This window comes from Narcine bancroftii, chromosome 14 (genome assembly GCF_036971445.1).
Source record: "Narcine bancroftii isolate sNarBan1 chromosome 14, sNarBan1.hap1, whole genome shotgun sequence".
Classification (NCBI taxonomy): Eukaryota; Metazoa; Chordata; class Chondrichthyes; order Torpediniformes; family Narcinidae; genus Narcine; species Narcine bancroftii.
In genome coordinates this window covers 46,813,712-46,838,013 of record NC_091482.1, presented here as the reverse complement: position 1 = coordinate 46,838,013, position 24,302 = coordinate 46,813,712, and the positions used below count along the sequence as shown (strand labels likewise).

The 24,302-nt window shown below is 44.6% G+C and overlaps 1 protein-coding gene across 5 annotated transcripts in view; it reads left to right on the top strand.

The window, feature by feature from the left end:
• The window catches only part of myo1ea (myosin IEa), a 162,862-nt gene that overhangs the window by 108,388 nt on the left and 30,172 nt on the right, over positions 1-24,302 (top strand). For all 5 annotated transcript variants that reach the window (XR_011348776.1, XM_069911259.1, XM_069911258.1 and 2 more), the window contains 5 exons: positions 1,531-1,698; positions 7,095-7,180; positions 7,290-7,371; positions 10,208-10,314; positions 22,475-22,573. Coding sequence is in view for 4 of the 5 variants with exons in the window: in XM_069911259.1 (XP_069767360.1) it covers positions 1,531-1,698; positions 7,095-7,180; positions 7,290-7,371; positions 10,208-10,314; positions 22,475-22,573 (542 nt within the window). In the remaining variant the exon portion in view is untranslated. The remainder of the gene's footprint in view (positions 1-1,530; positions 1,699-7,094; positions 7,181-7,289; positions 7,372-10,207; positions 10,315-22,474; positions 22,574-24,302) is intronic.

Here is a 24,302-nt window from a genome sequence, read left to right as displayed (position 1 = left end):
TCCCCCCCCCCTCCCCGCCCAATCAGATACTAATCTGATTCCTGATCATTTGATGCCCATATTAACAGCCAGTTTTATTATGGAGGATTTTTTTTTAAGTTCAGATTTGAAATCAATCTTCTGTATTTATTTCAGGATTTCCTCTCTAATAAAATGTCAAAATTGTGCATTTTCCTTCCTTGTTTGTTGTCCATGAGAATTCTTCAATGTGATTGGCAGGCAGCTTGATGACATCACGAGGCTAGATGTCAGGGATTCATGAACCCTTTTGGCAGCCAGCGTTTGAATGGAGAAATCCGTGCCAACGAGATCACAGGTTGTTAGTGAGCAACTTTGCTCACTGTTGACAGCAATGTGGCGAAAGAAAATTAAAAATTTGGACTTTTTTTTGGTAAAAGAGTTGTCAGTCATGTTGCTTAAAAAAGCAACATTCTGGTGGATTCCAGAATGCCTGGATGAACCCCTATTAACATTTCCAGATAAGGTTCTGCCCAGTTTAGCACTGTGCATGCTAGCAACGGTATTCAAGGAAGTAAAATGGGGTCCAGGTACATAGGATTAAGAGGGGCTTAGATTGGGTGGACATCCAGCACCTTTTTCCAGCAGGGGTGGGGTGAGGCGACAATAGCAAATACCAGAGGAACTCTGTTTAAGGTGAGAGGAGGACAGTTTAGAGGCAATGTCAGTTTTTTATGCAGAGAATGGTGGGTGCCTAAATGCATTGCTGGGGATGGTGGTGGAGGCTAGAACAATAGGGACATCTAAAAGACCCTTAGACAGGCGTAAAATACGAGAGTCTGTAGACTCCATGGTTGAAATAAAAACACGAGGCTGGAGAAACTCAGCTGGTTAAACAGTGGACTTGAAATAGCAAAGAGAAAGATACAGAACCAACCTTTTGGGCTTGAGCCCTTCATCAAGTGTGGAAAAATGTCGGTGGGCACCCAAACAAAATGGTGGGGGGGCGGGGGAGGAGCATGGTCCCAAAGGCAGGAGGTAATAGGTAGATAAGGGAGATTGGACACACCAGCAAATGTGGGGAGGGGGAATGGAGAGGGAAGGGGTTGGAGAGCTGGAGGAATGAAGCAAAAGGAAAAGGGGAGGGAGGCTGGCAGGAGCCAGAGAAGTCGGTTAATGCCATCTGGTTGGAGAGCACCCGGGCAGTAAATCTGGTGGTGTTCCTCCAATTTACGGGTGGTCTTGCCAGGATAGTGCACGAGGCCATGGCCAGACGTGTGGGAATGGGAGTGGGGCGTAGGATTGAAGTGGTTGGCCGCTGGAAGATCCCTGTCACCTATCCGGGCAGAACGGAGGTGCTCAGCAAATCTAGATAGGCACATGGATGTAAGAAAAATAGAAGATTGTGGATGTGAGGTTGGGAAAAATTTGATGTCGTTAGTAGGGGAAAAAATTGGATGTCAGTCAGGCCAGTCGGTACTGTGCTGTAATACTGCAAGGAATCTACTTAGCACTAAAGCTTATCATTATCTTTGTGCGCTTTTTTCTGTAACAATCTGCTTTGATTGACAGAACCCACCGGGAATTTTGAGTATTCTGGATGACGTATGTGCGACAATGCATGCAACAGGGGAAGGAGCAGATCAGACATTACTGCAGAAATTACAGATGCAGATTGGAACCCATGAGCACTTTAACAGCTGGAACCAGGGTTTCATCATCCATCACTACGCAGGCAAGGTAACGAAACGCAGCAGTATGTCACCGTTGATGTTGAACCTTCCGAAAGGTGCCCTCTGAGAGTTGGGAAGGCTGCCCTGTGATTGGACTCGTGTGTTGAGAAGGTCTCGGCTAGTCGGCGCACCATCGGGGCTGCTCGAAAAGGATCCAATGCCGGGTGTCGTTAGGTTGAGGCCAGCAAGAGAAATGTCGCTGAGTTGCAAGCGCAGTACACAGAAGGGCTGGAGAAACTCGACAGGTCACGTGACATCCACAGAAAGCAAAAGGAAGGCGACGTTTTGTGCCTGAGCTCTTGTGCAGACAGACATCAGAATAAAAAGGGTGGGGGAGAGGAAGGGGGAGGAGCACAGGCTAACAAGTAATAGGTGGGAGAGTAGAAGAGAAAGAAGTTGAGAAGTGATGGGGGAAGAGGGCTATCAAGAGAAGAAAGGGAAAGGGTGGGGAGCTGGAGACGGGGATGGGTAAAAATTGAGCGTTTCTCCAGCATAATTGCGCATTTTGCAGAATCTCTTGTTTGATTAGTTGCAAGTGATCTTTTCTGTGAGTTGGACTAGATCTAGACTTTCTATAAACTCTTCCAAAAGCACCTGTTGTAGTGACACAGTGAACTTCCTCTCTGGGCCCACTGTTCATTACTTTGGGCAGCTGTGAGACTCCAACTTAGGGATGTGGGGTGTCAGGAGGAGATGACGGAGAGCCCTCAGAGTCACACAGTGCTGATTGAGTTTTATTATGGAGGTGGTTTCACTATCAAGATAGCGTCGTCTGATGCTGAACTTGGCAGTGGCAAAGAAAACTAGCAAGACCTTAGGCGAACCTCCACGGCGCACGTAAAAACTTGGCATTGGGCTATAGTCCAAGTTTTGTTTTCCCAACGAAACTTCTAGGCTGTAGCCCCCAGAGGAGCAGAGCTCAGTCCTGTTTGGTTACGTACACATGAGCTCTCTAAACTGATGAATAATCTCACGTCCTTAATTTTCCCAGAACCCCAAATCAGTGGAATTCCTTACTTGTCCACTTCACACCAGGCTTTCAAGGTCCAAGCTGCCATCATCTAATTAAACCCTTGTTTCCAAAGTTTACAGCCTCACTATCAACTGCAGAGTCTTTACTCTCCTTCCTGCTTCTGTAAACTAGAAAACAAAATACAACAGAAATGGTGCTTACTGACAAGTCCCACCACTTTTATTAACACTGGGTAGTTTCCCTGTAGTCAGTTGTACTAAGTAGCTGTTGATTTTGTAGGATGAGTCCATGCTTGACTTCTTAATTTATTGGCAATGTGTACTACAGGCAAGATATGGTTAAGAGCTTTTGAGGAAAGGTTGTACGATTGCCAAAGTGCTAAAACTTAACGACAGAAACATTTTGAATGATGAAAAGCATGGACAGAGTAGAAAGGTTGTTTCCCACGGTGGGAGACTCTAGGACAAGAGGGCATAACTTCAGGATTGAAGGGCGTCCACTTAGAACAGCGATGTGGAAAAATTTCTTCAGCCAGAGGGCAGTGAATCTGTGGAATTTGTTGCCACAGATGGTTGTGGAGGCCAGGTCATTGGCTGTATTTAAGGCAGAGGTGGATAGATTCTTGATTAGCCAGGGCATCAAGGGTTACGGGGAGAAGGCCAGGCAGTGGGGCTGAGTGGGGAAAATGGACCAGCTCATGATTGAATGGCGGAGACGGCTTGATGGGCTGAATGGCTTATTTCTGCTCCCATCTTGTGGTCTGGCTGCAGTTCAATTATTATTACAATTAGCAGCCCCACTTTTTGGGAAAAGTTCTCAACTTGGATCAGGAGGGCTGCAGACTACAACTGTAAGAAGTAGATCTGTAACTATCTCATTCATTCTGCAATCTAAGGAAGGCCCAGACATCACATGTTAGGCCTTCTATTCAAATCTGTCGTTCATTTCTCTCTCGAGTGATGAAGGCCAGTCTCCCCAGTGTTACCCTACATCATCTCTATATCTGATAAGACCCCATTCACTTCAATGAAATGTCTATTACATGTATGGCAACAGTTTTCTAATTCCGTTAGCTCACTTTGTTTAATTGTATTTCAGTTTATTTCATTGCTTTCAATTTTTTTCATGAAATTTTTTTCATGAAATTAAATGATCACCTCATAGTTTATAAACATTTCTGGATAGCAGAAGCAGAGAAATTGTAATGTAGGAACAGCTCCCCTCCTATTTCGCCCCCCCCCCCCTCAGTGTGCCTCCTCCTATTACCCTCCTCTCCCACCCCCCCAACTCGGTGTGCCTCCCCTCCCATCTCCCCCTTAATGTGCCCTCCCCCCACTCGATGTACCTCTCCTCCTATTCCCCCCCCCTCAGTGTGCCTCCACTCCCATCAACACCTTGGTGTACCTCCCCTCCTATAACCCCCCCCCCCCAGTGTACCTCCCTTCCCATCCTCCCGACTCAGTGAGCCTCCCCTGACTCTGTGCGACCATCTTCGTTGCCCAGGTGTGTGCACGTGGACAGGCATCATGGGCAGATTTGGTCAGATCTAATCCATAGGGCAAAGCCTGGCAATTGAGTGTTTATGTGGGACAATCTTAACAAGCTTTCAGTGCCAATGAAAGAATTTGGGCCCTTTGCCACAATCCGGAAAAGCCTTACTTTGTTCGTTCATCCCTTTCCCTAACGACAATCTGCAGATAGTCTGGCTAATATGATCAACATGATTTGTGCACCTGTAGGGGAAGCTGGTTAGAACAGCCAGCTCCAGGCGTAAGTAGATCTTTCCTCGTAGCTGCAAGGAAGTGGGGGGGGGTGGGGGGGGGGGGGGCAAGGACGCAGTCAGGCTGTGGCTGCTAGTGCAAATGTGTTTGTCACCAGTCACATGGGTCTCCCTGCATTCGGTCCCTCGTTCATCAGTGGAGATGTCAGGCGGAGGGTCCAGGCTCCCTGAATGTTAGTGCTGTTAATCAAGTGCCAGATACCCCCACCCCCCCTCCAAAGCAACTGTTGAATGGGGCCCTGTACTCTCTCTGGAAGTAACGTGGAGAGGGCAAGAGGTAGTTTGGTCCATTTGAATTCTGTCGAATAGCAGTGACACCAAAAAACCAGAGACTGGGCCAGCTGACCTCTCCCCATTTACTCTGATTCCACATGAATCCTAGTTTATTTCATTCTCCCCTTGTTCTCATTACTCCCCACATGCTCCACCCCTCACCTGCACGCCACCGAGCCCCAGATCTTTAGAACCTGGGGGGAAGTCGGAGAGCCCAGAAGAAGCCCAGGTGGTCCCAGGGACAGAGGGCAAACTGCATGCGGTGGGCACCTGAGGCAGTGATGGAAGCTGGACCTCTGGCTCTGTGATCCCTCTGTGTCACCAGTTCGGCATCAAATTCTGTTGGATGCTGTGCCTTCTGTCATTGGGAAGGACTATAAGTTGATCTACTTGTGTTTACAGTAGTAAATAATGGGAAACGTTTGTTTATAAATTCCATTTTATTTCCAAAAATAAACTTTATTCACAAGAAAATATTTACAAAGAAAAACCGTTCAAAGTCTTTTTTTCCCCTCTTTAATGTCAGATCCATGCATTCCAGTTACATTCATTTCTATTTATACCATTGCCTCCACTGTGGCACATTGTTGTTACCCTTTCCCCTCCCCTCTTTCAGTTGTTAGAAGGACCTTCCCCTCAGTCTCAGCCCCTCAATAGCAGAAGGACTCTAGACCAAATGTTCTCAACCTTTCTCTTTCCAGTCACATCCCTCTTTAAGTAATCCCTATGCCATTGGTGCTCTGTGATCAGTTAAGGGATTGCTTAAGGTGGCATGTGAGTGGGAAGGGAAGGTTGAGAATCACTGCTCAAGACCCAACTGTTACTGAAATATTTTGCTTGAGAAAAATTACCATTGGCCCATTCCCTTTGGAGTTAGGAAACTGCACATAACGAGTCCATTAGGGACGATTAAAACAGGGGTTTTCAAACTTTTTCTTTCCTCCCACCTTAAGCAATCACAGAGCACCGATGGCAGCAGGATTACTTAAAGTGGGATGTGAGTGGAAAGAAAACATTTGAAAGCCTTTGCTCTAGACCAGGGGTGTCAAACTCAAATTCACAAAGGGCCAAAATTAAAAACTTGGACTAAGTCGAGGGCTGAACTAAATATTTATTGAAAATTTTCAACAACATCTGCATGTTTTCTCTTCTTTCAACATATGTAATGTTAAACTTTTTCTTATTAAAATAAATGTTTAATAATAGTTTTGGATAAACTCTTTCCAGAAGCATTAACAAATGAGAAATAAAATATTCAATAAATAATATTTCTCTATAGAGGATTTGTCAAATGTTGCTAGTGTGCTGTCGAATAGTAAAATCTGAGGGCTATTGAGAATGTGGGAGAATAACATGATTCCTGAAACAATCAAATGGGTGTCTGATTGTGGGCATGAACTCTAGCAGGGTTATTTGCCATGCCCTTTTTCCATTGGTACAGATATCCTTTGATTAACACACTTTTCAAGTTTTATGCCTAATGAGCTTGTATCCAGGTGCAGGACCATTTTTAACCAGGAATATATTTATCACTGTGACATGAAACTATTGGAAGATCGTTTTATCCTGAAATTAAAGTTCATAATACTTACTCAGGCCTGTGTGCAGGAGGGTAGGGTTTGCGGGCGATCGGGTTGGACAACGACAGTGCGGGGGCATCGGCTCTCGCTTCAGGGCGGCATCTCGGCAGATCAGCAGCCCCGTCACCGTGAGTCGCGGATCGGCCTGCGGCAGGGAGGGGAAGTGGGCAACGGTCCTGGCGAGGTCAGGCCCGAGGCCTCCGGTTCCGGGCACTGGGAAGTGGCCTTGGCTTCCCCTGACACCGGCCAGGCCCCAAAACCAGAGTCCACGGTGAGACCCTGCAACGTAAACAGAGGAGGTGGGGGCGATTTAGCAGGCTGACGCCAATGCATTCTGGGATTTGTTGTATTACTGTGCATGCGCTATACTGGCGCGGCGGCAAGCGGGCCACCTCTAATACATTTTTGAAATGATCTTGCGGGCCAAATATAATTATATCGCGGGCCAAATTTGGTCGGCGGGCCAGAGTTTGACATGTGTGCTCTAGACTGTGGACCTTCCCCACAGCACCCTCACGCTGGCTGCGCCAATGGTCAGGGTGTCCCTCATTGCAGTTTGGAATGTGCCAGTCAACAGCGTTCCCTCATCAATATCTTGGTGTGCTGGAAGCCTAACAGGTTTACAAGTTCCATTATATTGAGGAAAGAGATGCCTGATTTACTTAAGGCTTGATAAGCTGACCAGGATAGGTTCCTCTGCCATTAATCTGCATGGGACCCATTAATGGAGATGTTTTTCAGATGAAAATTCTTGCATGGCATGAGAATGTGAACATGCTGAAACTCCTCTTCCCCAGGTTTCCTATAACGTGGAGGGATTCTGTGAGCGGAATCGGGACGTTCTTTTCACCGACCTCATTGAACTTGTGCAGAGCAGTGAGCTGTAAGTGTGAGAGCGGGTCCTTTTCAGATGTGCGTGGCTGGTTTTGACCTGAGTGTGTGGGGACTTCTCTTTTGCTTGCTTGCTAATCCGATTTGTTGCTGCTCAACAGCCCTTTCGTCCGTGCACTCTTCCCCGAAAACCTGCAAGCCGAGAAGAAAGGTCGTCCCACAACAGCTGGCAGCAAGATTAAGGTACTTTCTGGCTTCTCTTGTAGGTGGTCCCTGGGTCCAGGATGGCTCGCTCTGGGGTTGCTGAACTGGATGGGGCAGGTGGGGCCTTGTTTGGGAGGTTGTGCACTGCCATTTATGCTAGACTTTAAATTTAAATTTTATTTACAACATGATAGAAGCTGATTCCATTCATTTAAACCTGTTCCACCTTATTGCACCCAATTAACCTACAACCACGTATGACTTTGGAACATGGGAGCAAAGCCACGCAGACATGGGAAGAACGTACAAACTCCTTACAGACAGTGCCGGATTGTGTTGTGAGTGAGGAAGCAGGTTTGGTAAGTCTTGTAGAGCGCGTTGAAAGAATCAAAGGCTTGTTGATCCAAACCAAGGCTTTTGTTAACTAGAAGACTGGAGTGTATCACATGTAGGTTGACCAGTCCAGAATGGCCTCGTCTGGCTAGGAGCAATCCTTTAAGACCTGCCAGTAGGCGTGGCTACACTCTCAGCCAATCACAGTCATCCTACACTACAATCTGTCCATATAAACATTGGTGATAGAATCTGTACTATCATGTCTCAAAGGTAAGGACTCTGAACACAGTTTTGATGTAGGGAAGGATTCTATTAACAGAAAACAAGTGTGGGAAAATGGTCATTGATGCAGTGCACACACAGTTTACAGCACTGTGGGAAAGAAATGGCGGACTGTAGCTGGCTGTTGCAAACTATGGCTCTGTGGAGCCTATAAACGCAGGAGGGGTTATAGCTACATGCAGGTTAGCTCAGAAAGAACACGCTGTTCCCAGAAAGAGCGACACGAACCCCGGTTGAGTGGAGTTAACTCTGAGCTTTATTGGGCTTGCAGCCCTGCTTTTATTTTCAAGCTGAGGGGCGCGATCAAAACCCGTTCAGCGCTGATTTGCAATCCGCTTTCCTGAATAGGCCAGTTAGGGTTCTTTAGTTGTGGCCAATTGGAGGCAGCACTGTGGGCTTCGTGCTGCCTGCTGGACCATCGCGTTTGTTCTTCATTTTGTGAGGCCCCCCGAGGGGGCTGCGGGGGTCCGCCACAGGACAATTAATAGCAAAAGTTGGAAAAATAGTATGGCAACAAAATATACACACACACTCACAATGAACTGGTCCATACAACAATCAAGGAAAAATCACTATGATGCCCGACCCCTCGACTCAGTACAGGCCCGGCTCTATGCTACAAGGGACACTAATTAAACCCTTTTAACAGTGCACATCTTACCAACAGTTTCTTCAGCACCCTTCCACATTTCTAGGTCTGGAATGAAGCAGGGTGGTCCCAAGCTGACAAGGAGAGAGAACAAAGAGCACATGGTACCTTTATAGGGCTGGAGGGACAAGCCCACATTGGGGACCAATAGCTCAGTGGCAGGAGGGTTAATCTAATTACAACAGCCAATGGCCCAAGGCCAAGTACAGGCAGGTTGGAGAGTGGAGTCCAGGTAATTTACATGTGGCCAACAGCAAGGTGTGCACTAATGGGTGGGGCGGAACCAAACCTTGATTGGCAGTTGGTGTGTCCTCCAACTAAATAGGGGATAGTGCTGTCACATGACAGCCACAACCCTTCCCAATACACCCTGATCACTGGTGCTGTAACAGTGTCGCGCTAACCGCAATGACATCCAAATGCTTCGTCTCTGCACTAGGTGCCCAGGGACTCCCAGCAGCTGCGGGGATACTACATTTTTACATTTGGAAACATCCTTCAACTGTTTCCTCTCTCCACGTGGTCACATCAGTGATGTTCAGCACACAGGGGTCTATTTCCTGAGTCTAGTATCAGGCACACAAGCAATGTGGCCTACTTGTCAGAGCCAACATCATGATTGGGGTCTTGTTGCCACTGATGTTGGTGTGGGAGAGGGGCTACGGTTGTACTTCTTTTGCCAATGGATTTGGAGACTTGGAAACATCACTGCTGTGATAGTTTGATGGGGTGATTGTCTATACTTCAGTACAGTGATCACTGCTGTTCATGAGCTCCATGTTAGCTTGAGATTTCGATGCTCAGGTAGACAAAGCCTGCCTTAAATAGAACCATACAGCACTGAAACAGGCCCTTCAGCCCATCTAGTTGAGGATGTCTGGGTTTTGAGGTGATTGAAAGCTCAAGGTGCGACTTGTAAAATTTTACCACAGATAAGTCAGGTGGGTGCATGGTGTTGCACCCCTACTGCCGAACGATTGGATTATAAGCACTAGGTCAGAAGAAGCTGAGAACAAATGGTCCTTGTGCTGGATTATGTCAGTAGTTTGGGTGGAATGTGGGTGGGGTTCCTACCTCACTTCTCCCACCTTGTCCGCTTCACGATGCTCCTGCCCACTTTCCTCAGTCCTGGGGGAAAGTTTTGGCTCAAAGTCAGTCGTTCTTTTTCTGCGCTGATGTGCGGGTGTGTTTACAGTGTATCATCAAAATATTCACCATTGCGAATGTTGTTGAAACAATAGCCGGCCTTCCCAAGCGTTGTTTGCGGGTGGTCTGCACACAGCTCGGAGACCCAGTTCATGCTGATGTGCCCCATTTCTGGGTCAGAATGTTTTTTTAAAAAACCAAAAATATTCTAATTAGGCAAGTCATGAGGTCAATTGGACTGACTGACTGGGGGGGAGGTTATCAGAAATTAACAGTTTCCTTTGTAACACACTTCCGAAATGTAAACTCCAAATAAGGCCATTAACACATCATTGGATTATTCAGTGAGATTGTTGACTGTGTTGGCCGCCTCACTCACAGTGGCAGAGACGTTGCTTCCCTCTGATCCGGTGGAGGTATTGTGAACGCTGTTTGACTGTGATTCTGATTTGCTTTTTGCAGAAACAAGCCAATGGCCTGGTGGGCACCCTGATGAAATGTACCCCACACTACATTCGCTGCATCAAACCCAATGAAACCAAGAAGCCCAGAGACTGGGAAGAGAGCAGGTGAGAGCAAGCAAAGAGAAGCCAAGGAGCTGACCTGACCATCCTTCATTTAGCCTTCTGCATCTTCTCTTCACCTTTCCCATTTTGGTGACTATGCGTTGTATAGGATGCATGTTGGGGTTGGGCAATGAGAAGTTGGGTGGGGGTAGGAATGAGGGGGTGAGGAATTGGGCAATGAATGAGTGGAAATTGGTGAAGGTTGGGTGGGGGGGAGTGGGCAGAGGAGATGGAGATTTTGGGGTGGATCTGTAAGAAGGGTTAAACTTAAACAGCTGGCTATTTGTGGCAATGATGTTCACACATAGAAAAAACTATTGTTCACCTGAGATGATCAAATGGAGTCTTGTATAAAGCAGAGATCATCCTAAACATGTTGACAATCACAATTTGTTTATCCACATTGAGCTGGAACATGGTTGTCATCAGAAATGAGACCGTAGCACTCATTCGGACCTTACCCAAACCAGAAAGGACACCACAAATGTCCAACCCAGATTATTCAGTGACTTACTGGGCCATTTTGTGGCTGGTAGAAGTCGATCATGTTGCTGCTGGCTTTGAAGGTGCACACAAGGCCTTTTCCCAAAATGTCTTTGAGATTTTTAAAGACACTCTGGTAACTTTACCGTCACAGAAATAAATCTATGATAATCCAATATCCGATTGTTTGGTAACCCTCTTCCCCCATTCTTTGGCTTTCCTGCGTTCCTCTGTCTTCCTTCTTCCAGCCCCCCAACCCCTTTCCTTCCTTCCACCTATTAGAGAGCATCTTTCTCAGACCGCTGTCCCCTCCCCCATCCCCTCTTGGCTGCTTTCTCCACTCCCCTCTCCCACCTATATTTACCTGGCTGCCCTATGCTCCTCCCATCTCCCTTTCCTTTCCACCCTCCATACCTTCTGACTCAGGAGTCCACCTGATTTTTGGCGCACTTGAAGAAGGGCTCAGGGCCGAAACATCTCCACGGATGCTGCCTGAGTTCCTCCAGCCCTTCTGTGCCCTCCTCTAGTTCCCCACAGCATCTGCAGACTCTTTCTTTACCTCCGATTATTTGGGAAATGCTTACCCCTCAGTAATCTAGGATGTGAGTGGTCCAGACTGTGGTCTAGACATGTGGCCAGAACTAGGATTGGTAGCTGAAGTCCTGGAGGTGAGGAACTTTGATGGATGGAGCTGGGTCCAGCGGGACGGATTCGAGCTGCAGCCACGTTTCCCTCCGCCTTTTAACTCACTGTTGTGTAACATGGAAATAAAGGGGAAAGGAAAGTGTGGCTGGGTACTAAGTGGAACAATGTCCAATTCAGAAAGTCCAACAACACCAAAATCCCAAAGGTGCTGGATTAGATAGACAGGGTGCAGAGTTGGGTGCATTTGGAAGGTCAAACTTGAAGGCAGAAAACAGGGTTAATGATTAGGGATACTTAATAGTGTGAAAGAGCAGAGGCCTCTTTTGGTCCAAATGCATAGATCTCACAAGGTTTCTACACAGATTGATAGGTTAGTTAAGAAGGACTATGGGATGCTGGGCTTCATTAGTTGGGGTATTAGTTCAGGATTTGTGAGCTCTACAAATCTCTGGTGTAACCACACATAGAGTGTTGTGTTCAGTTCTGGTCACCTCATTGTAGGAAGGATGTGGAAGCCATGGAGAGGATGCAGAGGAAATTTACCAGGATGTTGCCTGGATTGGAAAATAAGTTCTGTGAGGCAAAGTTAGCAGAGCTCTCTTTGGAGAGAAGGATGAGAGGAAACTTAATAGAGGTCTACAAGATTATGAGAGGCTTAGATAGGGTGGACAGCCAGCTCCTTTTTCCCCAGGGCAGGAATAGCAAACACCAGGGGACATCTGTACAAAGTGAAGGGAAGGAAGTTTAGGGGAGGCATCAAGGGTAAGTTTTTTTTTCACACTGGAATGCCTTGCCAGGGATGGTGGTGGAGGTTGAAACATTAGGGGGCATTTAAGAGACTCTTAGACAGGCACATGGATGAAAGCAAAATAGAGGGTTATGATTTATGGAAGAATTTTTTTTAAAGTATACAGGTACTCCTCTACTTGCGATGCATTCCAACAACCCCATTGAAAGTCAAAAAACTTGTAGTTAAAAAAAAATAGGTACTATGTGGTACCTGGATTTGATGGTGCTGGTGGATAGGTAACAAGTGTTAAGATGTTGGGTACTTCCCATTAACGTACACAGCTGAAAGCACACTGGGCCGGAAGAATGTTTGAAGCACTGAACTAAAATTAATTACTGGATGGTGGAGACGCTAAAGCAACAAGGTCATCAATTTCTCTGTCTTCTGACGATGCTCGTAGAACACATGGCGTCATTGACACTTGTCGAAGGCCCTGGGGCATCGACACTTGCTGGTAGTTTAAGTGATATGTCATCTTCAGGAAGATATCAATTTTTGTCTGAACAGTTTGTTTCTCCTTTTCATTGTAAATTTCTCTGTAGCAAGCAAGAGCATCCTGTCAGGTCTTGAAATCTCTTCTAATTGTCGTCCATTTCTTCCAACATTCGTACTTGGTCTCTTTGCTGTGAACTTTATTGGTGACTCATTGTCTAACTTCAGCTTCTTTTGCCTCAGTTTCTTTCTTTCTTGCTTCGATCACCTCCTCATTGGAAAGTTCTTCAGTCTCGATGGCAACAAGCTCATGAATGTCCTCTTCAACCATTTTCAATTCTAGCTGTTTCCCAAGGACTAATATCTTGCGTATTTCATCAACAGTAGAATCTTTGTTAAGGCCTTTGAAAGTTTCACAAATGTCCTCAAAACTTTCTTCCAAATGTCATTCATGCATTGCCTTGTGATTCTTCCCATACTGCAGCCATGTTCCAGATAGCATTTAGAATGTTAAAACCATTCCCAGACTGCTCTGCCTCATTCCATCGATTCAACAGCCTGGGCAAACGTTTGGCATAAATAGTTCGCTTTGAATGTGGCTATTATGCCTTGGACCATTGGTTGAATGAGTGTGGTTGTGTTCGGTGGCAAAAGCATACCTTTACATCAAGGCGTCTGTCACCAGGTGCTGTAAACGCCCTGGAGCATTGTCTAAAATCAGAAGAATTTTGAATGGTATGTTGTCTCAACGAGAATTTTTTTTTGCCTGGGGAGTAAAACCGTTCAAAAACCAGCCTCCAAATAAAGCTAATGTCATCCAGACTTTCTGGTTATGGCGATAATAACCAGGAAGTGTATGCCTGCTCACATTCTTGAATGCTTTCAGGTTCTCAGAGCGGTAGGTCAGGAAAGGTTTCAATTTGAACCCTACATTTCCACCTAAAAGCAGCATTATACAGTCTCTGAATGCCTTGAATCCTAGCATTGTCTTGACCTCTTGATGAGGTCCAGCATATGTTTTCAGACCAAGCCCATTTCATCAACATTAAATAGATGTTTTGGCAAATATTTTTCATCAACATAACATATAGGGGGTGTGATAGAGTATATAGATATGTTTTTGGGAGATAAATTGGGAAAGGTTTGTTACATACAAACACTAAAAAAGATCTTGTTTGAAATACTGGAGCTCTGCCCCATGCTAGACATGTCAGGGCCAACAGCTTTTGCAAGAGCTTTGAAGAGTGCTCAAGAGACTTCACTCATGGGATGTTGTTTACAAAAGGCATCAGATGAAAGATCACGTCAGAGCTGCTTCTGTCTGGAAGAGAGCTTGCTGTTCTAAGAGGGTCATGTGATTTTGCAAGCAGAGAGAGTCAAACAGGCTTTCTTTCAGAGATGACAGTGTTACAGCCAGCAGAGGTAGCTGGGACTGGAACAGGACAAGCTGGCAAGCTTGTGGAAAGCCCCAGTTTGGAAGACGGCATGGTCAAAACCCTTGTTATTTATGCAAGAAGAGAGGACTGGCTGTCTAATGTTTCACTTGGAATAAGAGAAACAAAAAGGAACTCTGGTGACCTGAAAGAAAGAGGTTATCATCTGGAGAACCTTGAAGGGGCAAGTTTCTTTGGCAAGACACTGAAGTGGCTGATGGAAGTAAATGTACAACAAGTCTCTCTCTGAAAACCAACAAGAACCTTCCTGAGTGGTAACCATTTACCTTTCAAGCACCAAAGCCCGGTGAACTTTATAAATGTTAAATTCTGTGCACAGTATAAGAATTGCCTGCAACCAGTGAACTTGGAGGAATGAGAAGTGAGATTGGACTGTGAACCAAAGAACTTTTCTGAACTTACACGCACATTACAGACACATGTGCTTAGAATTAGAAGGGGGTTAAGTTAGGTGAAGTAAGTCAGTAGTGATAAGTTAAAGTTTGATTCTATTTTCATGTTTAAAGATAATTAAAAGCAAGCATTTGTCTTACTATTGCTGCTTGGTTTTTTGGGTCCTCTGGGCTAGTAACAGGGGTTATAGGTTAATTGGTATATTTGGGCGTCATGAGCTCGTGGGTCCAAAGGGCCTGTTACCATGCTGCATGTCTAAATTTAAATTTAAAAATTTAAGACCAGATACTTAAGGTATTACCTTGAAGAAGATCTCTGGCTCGAAACATTGCTTATTTACCCTTACCTCCTATGGACACCCTGCGAGACCTGATGAGTTCAGTAATATATTATTACTTAATATATATTACTTAATATATGTGAAGCTTGAAATAAACATAAAGTTTAGATAAACAGGACCCTGTCCTGTTCCTGCCAGGTGACATTACAGATTTGTGTCTAAAATTGCCTAAACAAATGCAATTTGTGAAAGTCGCCCTGGAGGTACATAATGGTTACCTGGAAATCTGACTCTCAGCTAAGCACAGCAAGGTGGAGCATGGAGATGCAGAGCTGCGTGCCCCTGGAGAAAATTACTTTTAACTTAAGGGGGAGATACGACACACTTGATTGAGGTGTGGCAGCCATACCTGTGGCACGTGGAAACAGGAATAACGACTTCCCAAGCCCTGAAATCAGAACGAGGTGACAACGTGGAAATCCTCCCGGCTCCCCTTTCCTTTGCTTTCCCTCTTCCCTTGTATACTTGCATTATTATTTATAATAAGTGATATTTATGTTTTTGCCTGGGTTGAATAGGAGGGAGGGTGAATGCTGGTGGGGGGATGGGGGGGGGGAGGAAAAAGTAAAGACTTGGTAAACAATGATCTGAAAAAGGGGAGGATTGTTTCCCTACACCACTTGGTTAATAAGAGTCTGTAAAATTATAAATAATTTTTTTTTAAAGCTTTAGATAAACTTGATAAATATTTGGAAAAAAAAGCTTGTGATATTAAAGAACTGTTCATGTACTTGAACTTCCATGCTATTAAATAACTTTAAAATGTAGTTACCATTGGAATGTCATTGGGGGCGTTAACTTTTGCATTTACAAATGCGAAGTCAGATAACCAGTTGTTCCATGTCGTTGGGTAACTGTGTGATTCAGAGGTTAAGTGCTGATCAGGGTGATTCATTTGCTCTGACAAACATTATTCAGATAGAACTCTGCTGGGTCCAATCATACAATACAGCAGCCCTACAATAAGGCAGTGGGGCATAGCCTGAGCTGATTTTAAACTGAGCCATGCAGAGACCAGAGATGAGGATGTTAAAAACACAAAGCTGGTCAAACAGTGTACTTTATAGAGCAAAGATACATAACCAACGTGTCAGCCCTGAGCCCTTGATCAAGGCTTGAAAAACTGTCAGCAGGCGCCTGAGTTAAATAGTTGGGAGGGGGAGGGGCAGGGGGAGGAGCACAGGCCCAAAGGCAAGAGGTAATAGGTGGAGAAGGGAGGGAGGGAACAGCAACAAACTGGGAAGAGGGATGGGTCTGTGAATGGAGAGGGAAGGTGGTGGAGAGCTGGAGACAAAGATCTTTATTCACCATAAAGCAGTAATTAAATACAAATTTAATAGTTGCAATGTGTAATTCTCTTCAACTTTTGACGTAGGGTTCCATAGAATTATATTTTCACAATGGGGGCCCATCTTAACTGAGAAGATGAAATATTCACCACATTTTGGAGGATGAGATGATTACAGCCAAAACCTCCTTCTTTACCAGAGTATTCTTTTTGGACACACAATCATATCTACTACGATTGTCAGAAGCCCAAATAGTCAATGTGAAACCTGCCTTGGTACCTCTGAGAGCTTCAGTGAGGTCCTAATTATGATCTGAAATTTGATACCCCTGTTGCCTGTATATTTGGGCAAAGCATTTGAGAAATGTCGTGGGCTCATCAGTTTCCAAACCTTGTCTAAACACAGAGACGCTGGAGGAACCCAACCGGTCTCGCAGTGTCCTTACGAGGTAAAGATATATTACTGATGTTTTGGTCCTGAGCCCTTCCTCAAGGTACTGGGGGGGTGGCACGGTTAGTGACACGGTGCTATTACAGCGCCAGTGACCTTGGTTCAAATCCCATGCCGTCTGTAAGGAGTTTGTACGTTCTCCCTCATCTGCGTGGCTTTTCTCCGGGGGCTCTGGATTCCACCCACCAGTCAATACATACTGGAGGTTGCAGGTCAATTGGGTGTGACCCTGTGTCTATGATCGACAACAACTTCAGGGGTTGCAGTATCCAGGTAAACAGAGGACTGGCACAGGGCATCAGAAAATGGGTGACCACTGCCCCCCATAAGTTTGAGAAGGAGAAGCAGAGGAGATGACCCACGAGACAGTGGCCACGGCAGCGGATCAGTGAGGTACTCTGCGGCTGAAGAACACACAGGCGGTGGGCTGTTGGCGACTTGAGGTGAGGAACCCGTACAGGCTGCGGACTGCTGGTGACTGGCTCAGGACTGGCTGAAGGGGTGCCAGGTATTGGCACTGGGATGCAAAAGGGTCCTGAGGACGTTGAAGCATTCCTGATCATTCGGAGATTCGGATCTGAAGCTCGGGGTGCCAATGGTTTGGACTGGACTCTGGGTGGCTGCGGGGACTGTGGAAACGCTGGAGGCGAGTCAACGGTGTTACGAGTCCAGAGGACCCCAAAACCCAGCAGCAGTAGATATGCACCATGACAAAGGGTCACTTAAACAAAAGTTGCTTTTAATTATCTTTGAACATGAAAATAGAATCAAACTTTAACTTATCTCTATTGACTCAATTAACCCCCTTCTAGTGTTAAGAGCATGTGTGTGTAAGTTCAGCAAAGTTCTTTGGTTCACTGTCCATTCTCACTGGGTGCAGGCGATTCTTGTACTGTGCACAGAAGTTAAGATTAATAAAGTTCACCGGGCTTTGGTGCTTAACAGGTAAATGGTTACCACTCAGAAGGGTTCTTGTTGGTTTTCAGAGAGAGTTTTTCTTGTTTCAGGTCACCACAGAGTTCGTTTCTGTTTCTCCTATTCCAAGGAAAACACTGGACAGCTAGTCCTTTCCTTTGAGGCCGACTTCCAAAGCTTGCCTGCTTATCCCCTGGAACCGATGTCTGTGTCTCCTCTCCCTCTCTCTCCCTCCAACTCTGAGAGCAAAACCTGCTTTTTTTCTGCTCTCTGCCTGCAGAGATCACATGACCTTCCAGACAGTAAGTTGTTTTCCAGACAAAAATGCTACTGCCTGTTGTTACATTTGTTTCCTTTTGCAAATAACACTCATGATGAGTCTGAGCTCTCTTGCAAAAGATCCTGCAAAAATGTTAGTGTTTGTGTGTGACCTGCTCTAACAAACCTTTCCCAATTTATCTCCCAAACACCTCTATATATTCTGTCACAACGGACACTCAGTGACTCTGAGGGGTGTAAAAGCTCTCACAACTGGAGGGTGAACAAATGCTTTTATTAGCTTATAAAAATGGGTCGGGTTTCTCAGTAGTCTTCAGAAAGGTTCTGGTTTAGGCGGGAAACCAGGGTTATATGTGAGAAGATGGGGGCGGCATCTGCACAACACCCATTTCACTGCAAGGGGACTCCCTTTTGCTTCTCTTTCTCTGCATTTGAGGCAATTTCTGCCAATGGCAAATCTGACCGCCTTACAGCAGATGAAAGCAAATTGTGTGTAATATTGCACTGTCATGATGATGATTAGAATCTTGAATCTTGTCTCTTAAGTAGCCTCCTGCTGTGACTGAATACCCTCATCTCTTCACAGACTGTGCTCTTGGTTTAAGCAGCTGATGTTCATTTCAAAATCTGTAACCCCTTGTAGGTTACATTTGAAATCTGTTTAAAGGCTGATTGTATTAATGGATATTATTCAATATAATTGTATACTTTCTTTCTATGGCTGCTATTCCCCAACAGTGTTAACCCCCAACAGTACTATCGCTGAGTCTGCCTCTTGTTATTTTGTTCCTTTATTTTTAATCCTCTATACCAGGGGTGTCAAACTCAAATTCACGGAGGGCCAAAATTAAAAACTTGGACTAAGTCGAGGACCGAACTAAATATTTATTGAAAATTTTCAACAACATCTGCATGTTTTCTCTTCTTTCAACATATATAATGTTAAACTTTTTCTTATTAAAATAAATGTTTAATAATAGTTTTGGATAAACTCTTTCCAGAAGCATTAACAAATGAGAAATAAAATATTCAATAAATAATATTTCTCTATAGAGGATTTGTCAAATGTTGCTAGTGTGCTGTCGAATAGTAAAATCTGAGGGCTATTGAGAATGTGGGAGAAACAATCAAATGGGTGACTGATTGTGGGCATGAACTCTAGCAGGGTTATTTGCCATGCCCTTTTTCCATTGGTACAGATATCCTTTGATTTACACACTTTTCAAGTTTTATGCCTAATGAGCTTTTATCCAGGTGCAGGACCATTTTTAACCAGGAATATATTTATCACTGTGACATGAAACTATTGGAAGATCGTTTTATCCTGAGATTAAAGTTCATAATACTTACTCAGGCCTGTGTGCGGGAGGGCGGGGTTTGCGGGCGATCGGGTTGGACAACGACAGTGCGGGGGCATCAGCTCTCGCTTCAGGGCGGCATCTCGGCGGATCAGCGGCCCCGTCACTGTGAGTTGCGGGTCGGCCTGCGGCAGGGAGGTGGAGTGGGCAAAGGTCCTGGCGAGGTCAGGCCCCCCCTGAGTTTCTGCTGGACCCCCCTTGACCTGCTGAGTTTCTCCCGGACCCACCTTGACCTGCTGAGTTTCTGCCGGACCCCCCTTGACCTGCTGAGTTTCTCCCAGACCCACCTTGACCTGCTGAGTTTCTGCCGGACCCCCCTTGACCTGCTGAGTTTCTCCCGGACCCCCTCCCCTTGACCTTCTGAGTTTCTCCAGGACCCCTCCCCCTTGACCTGCTGAGTTTCTCTCGGACCCCTCTTGACCTGCTGAGTTTCTCCCGGACCCCTCTTGACCTGCTGAGTTTCTCCCGGACCCCCCTTGACCTGCTGAGTTTCTCCCGGACCCCCTCATCTTTGACCTGCTGAGTTTCTCCCTTCTGGTGTTTTTACGAGAACCACAGACTTTCGCTCATACATTGATGAGGGGGATCAAGGACCAAACATTGTCAGGTACCTCTCTGCTGGATAAAGGACACGGTTTAACCCGCTGAGTTTCTCCAGTGTTGGGTTTTCACGAGGTAGAGTCAAAGGGCCGAAGGGCCTGTTTCTGATCTGTAATGTTCTACAGACCTTGCTCTTCTTTCCGTGCCAGTGTCCCAGGACCTTTCCAGGGCAGTCTCCGCGCTCAGGACCGCGCTGGGATCCTGGTCAGCGGTGGAGGAGCAGGTGAGCGCGGCTAATCCCGATCCAGCCCACGCCACTCCCGAGATTGGCGGGGGGTTCCACCCTACCTGCCCGACCAGCCTCGCTCCACGTCTACTCCAGGCACCCACCGCTGGTCCGGTGGGAAGGCGCAGGGCGGCCGGCGCCCCCATCGCCCGGCGGGGAGCCCCAATCTTCCCTCTGGCGTCCTGACTCCATCTGCAGCTCCAGGAAACGCTGTGCCACTGGGGTTCCGGGCACTGGGAAGCGGCCTTGGCTTCCCCTGACACCGGCCAGGCCACGCTGCGGTAGGGGGGTGGGCGGGGGACACGACAGCGTATTTATAAAACCACCCACCACTACTTTTCAAGGACCAGGATTTTTCTCTCTCTCTCTCTCTCACCCTGGGACACAGCGGTTACTATGCATGCGCTATACTGGCGCGGCGGCCAGTGGGCCACCTCTAATACATTTTTGATATGATTTTGCGGGCCAAATATAATTATATCGCGGTCCAAATTTGGCCCACGGGCCAGAGTTTGACATGTGTGCTCTATACCTTTACTATATAAATGATCAAAGAATTATTCAAAGTGAAATAAATAATTTGATTTTGTTTTAACAACATTTTAGGTAATTGCTAATTTTTAATCCCTCTCTATATGAATCCCATTCCATATTTTCAATATATGTTTAAAAATTGGTACTTCCATTTTTCCTTTAAACAATTCACTATTCTATTTATACAAAATTTGTTCTGGGATAGCTTCTCCAATTTTATTTCTTTCAATCTGAACGCAAACTGTTTTCTCCTGTTATTTGATAACAGGAAGACAAAAATCTTAATTGAGCTGCTTAATAATAGTTTTTAAAATTCGGTAATCTTAGTCCTCCCTGATCAAATTTCCATGTTAATTTTTCAAGACCAATTCTTGACACTTTACCTTTCCAAATATATTCTCGTATAGTTTTATTCAAACTCCAAAAGAACATTTCTAGCACTTGAATGGGTAATGATTTAAATAAATATTTGTATTCTTGGAAAAGTATTCATCTTAATACAATTGACCTGTGTAACTAACGTTATTAGTAAATCTTTCCATCTTCTCAGATCATCTTTTATCTTTTTTTAATAGCAGTGAGTAATTTAACTTAAATTATTTATATTTCTGTCAATTTTTATTCCTAAATATTTAATTGCTTCTTTTTGCCACCTGAATTTTGTTAGTCTCTTACATTGTGAATAATCCATATCAACCATAAGCATCACCTCACTTTTATCAGCAATAACTTTATATCCCAATTCTAATCCATATTCTATTAATATCATATTTAACTTATTCAACAATATTTCTGGGCTTTTGTCAAATATACTATAACATCATCCATAAACAAACTAATTTTATGCTCTTTATTACCTATCTCAAATCCCTTAATTTCTTTATCACTTCTAATTATTTCTGCCAATGTCTCTATTGCTAATGCAAATAAAAAAAGTGACAATGGACAACCTTCCTAACAAAAAAAGGTTTTGATATTTGTCTGTTTGTAACCACTTTTGCTTTTGGATGATCGTATAACGCTTTTATCCAATTTTCAAAAGTATTTGGAATCCCAAATATATTGAGTAGTTTGAACAAAAAAATCCCACTCCAGTCTATCAAATACTTTCTCTGCATCTGACTCAATGGCTACTGTGGGTATCTTTCTATTTTGTGCTACATTTATCAAACTTAAGAATTGAACTATATTATCTGGCACTCTTGTATTTTTAATAAAACCAACTTGATCCATATTTATTCAATTTTATAATCCACATTCGGTAGTGATATAGGTTTATGTGAAGAAGGTTGTAGACAATCCTTTCTTTGGAATAACACTGTTTTGAACAATTCTGGTAGGTCATGTACCTCTTCAGTCTAATACACCCATTAATACAGGTACTAATAATTCCTTAAATTCTTTATAAAATTCTGATGGAAAATCATCTTCATCTGGTGCTTTATTATCTGTAATGACATTAAGGTCTCATAAACGTCTATTTCAGAAAAAAATATTCGATAATTCAAATTTTTCATCATCATCTAACATAGGCAATTTAACTTGTTGCAAATACTCTTTTTTATTATCATTTTTCAAAGTTTGGCATAAAATTCCTTTAAATTATCATTTATTTCCTGTGTTTTATAAGTAACTTGACCAGTACTTTTCTTAATAGCAATTACTGTTCTAGAAACTTGCTCTGCTTTTAATTGCCAGGCTAATACTTCATGAACACTTTCACCACTTTCATAATATTTTTGTCGTGACTTCATTATATCTCTCTCCACTCCGTCCTCTTGGTGTACCAGAACACAATTTTGGATTTCGTTTGGGAGGCTTAGTATTGAACTTTGATTTCTACCTGTGAAAGGAGTACAATTGAAACCAGACGATAGAAGACTTGGTTTCCATTTGAACGCTGTATATTTTTATGCTAAAATAAATATTTCTAGATTCAGTTGTCCAATTAATTTCTGTTTCTTTTTCTTTTTAGAGTTAAACACCAGGTGGAGTACCTGGGTTTAAAAGAAAACATCCGAGTGCGAAGAGCAGGCTACGCCTACCGACGGGTTTTTAAGAAGTTCTTACAAAGGTGAGAATTCCTGTGAGAGAATTCATTTCACTTTCTCGGCACCCAGCATTGTTTTTAGAATCCACCAGCTCCTCGGGGCAGGTCCTGTTGCTGATGGTCTCTCCCCTGGTGTCCACTCTCTGCTACAGCTGAGACCACGTCACCTCCAATTGTTTAATTCAATTTCATTCCATTTATTGTCATGTAATAAAAAGTGTCATAATTACACAACATTGTTTTTGTCTGCTATAAGACAGACAGATTTGTCATCGGTAGAAATTACCTGAAGCAAATCTTGCAGTCAGAGAAAGGGAAGCAAAAGAGAGTCTCCCCGCTCCCCCCACCCCGAATCACCAAGTATCTGTGGATTCACCTCTACAGCCACACATAGTCCAGTCCAAACCATTAGCAGCCTAAGCTCCAGATCTGAACCTCTGGCACAAGAGTCCAGTGCTCTCTCACATCCAAGTTCCAATACCTGGTACCCCCTTCAGCCAGTCTCCAGCAGTCCGCAGCCTGGTGCGAATTGCTTGACCGCCATCTCTAGCATCCCACAGCCTCCGTAGGTTCCTTGGCTTGGTTCCTTCAGCTGCGCCTTTTGTCAGCACCTTTCTCCTCCTTGGCCATGAGCCAAGGTAACTTGAGAACCACGGGCCACTGCTGTAACTGTTGGACAGAGGGTGGTCCAAGTCAGCAAGCCAATGGATTGGTAATCTATCTTTGGTGGTGTTTGTGGGAGGAGAGTCATTCTTTTTATAAACTTCATACCTATCTTCAAATAGGTAGATCAAAGATGGCACTCACTACAATGTTTTGGAATCACACCCACATGCTGACTGACTTAATTTAGTAAGAAGCAGGAACTCCGAGGTTTTACCTTTGACACCTTATCCCTCCACTGTGCCCCTGGCGGCACAAACTAACTAAAGCTAAGACATTGAATCTGCAAATTGTTTGGCCTGTTTCAGCCCATTGACTTGGTTCCATGGTTACAGAGTCCAGAGGACCCAAAGACCAACAGCAATAGATATGCACCACAACACAGGGTTATTTAAACAAAAGTAGTTTTTAATTATATTTGAACAAGAAAACAGAATTAAACTTTAACTTATTACTTAATCTACCTAACCTACTTAATCCCCCCTCTATTACTATGCGCAGGTGTGTGTAATGTATATTTAAGATTAGAAATGTTCTTTGGATCATTGTCCAATCTCACTGGTTGCAGGCCATTCTTGTACTGTGCACAGAAGTTAGCATTAACAAAGTTCACCAGGCTTTGGTGTTTAACAGGCAAATAGTTACCACTCAGGAGGGTTCTTGCTGGTTTTCAGAGAGATTCCTTTTCCAAGACATCCACAACTGATTCCTTCTCAATCAGTCTTGCTGACGAAATTTGACCCCTTCAGGGTTCTCCAGGTGATCCTCTTTCTTTCAGGACACCTTTCACACCACCAGTCTTCTCCTTCGACCAGGCAGCCTTCCAAAGTTTGCCAGTTTGTCCCTCTGGAACTGATTTCTGTGACTCCTCTCTCGGTTTCACACCCTCCCTCTCTGAGAGCAAAACCGTTCTCCCCCTCTACCTGCAAAAATCACATGCTCTCCCAGGCAAATTGCATTCTGCAACTTTGTTACTTTCTGCAAAAAGCATTCTGCAAAATGTCCTGAAAATATTCTGTTATTTAAAATGTGTGTGTGCAACCTACTCTAGCCATTCCTCCCAAACCACCTCTAGATACTCTGTCACACC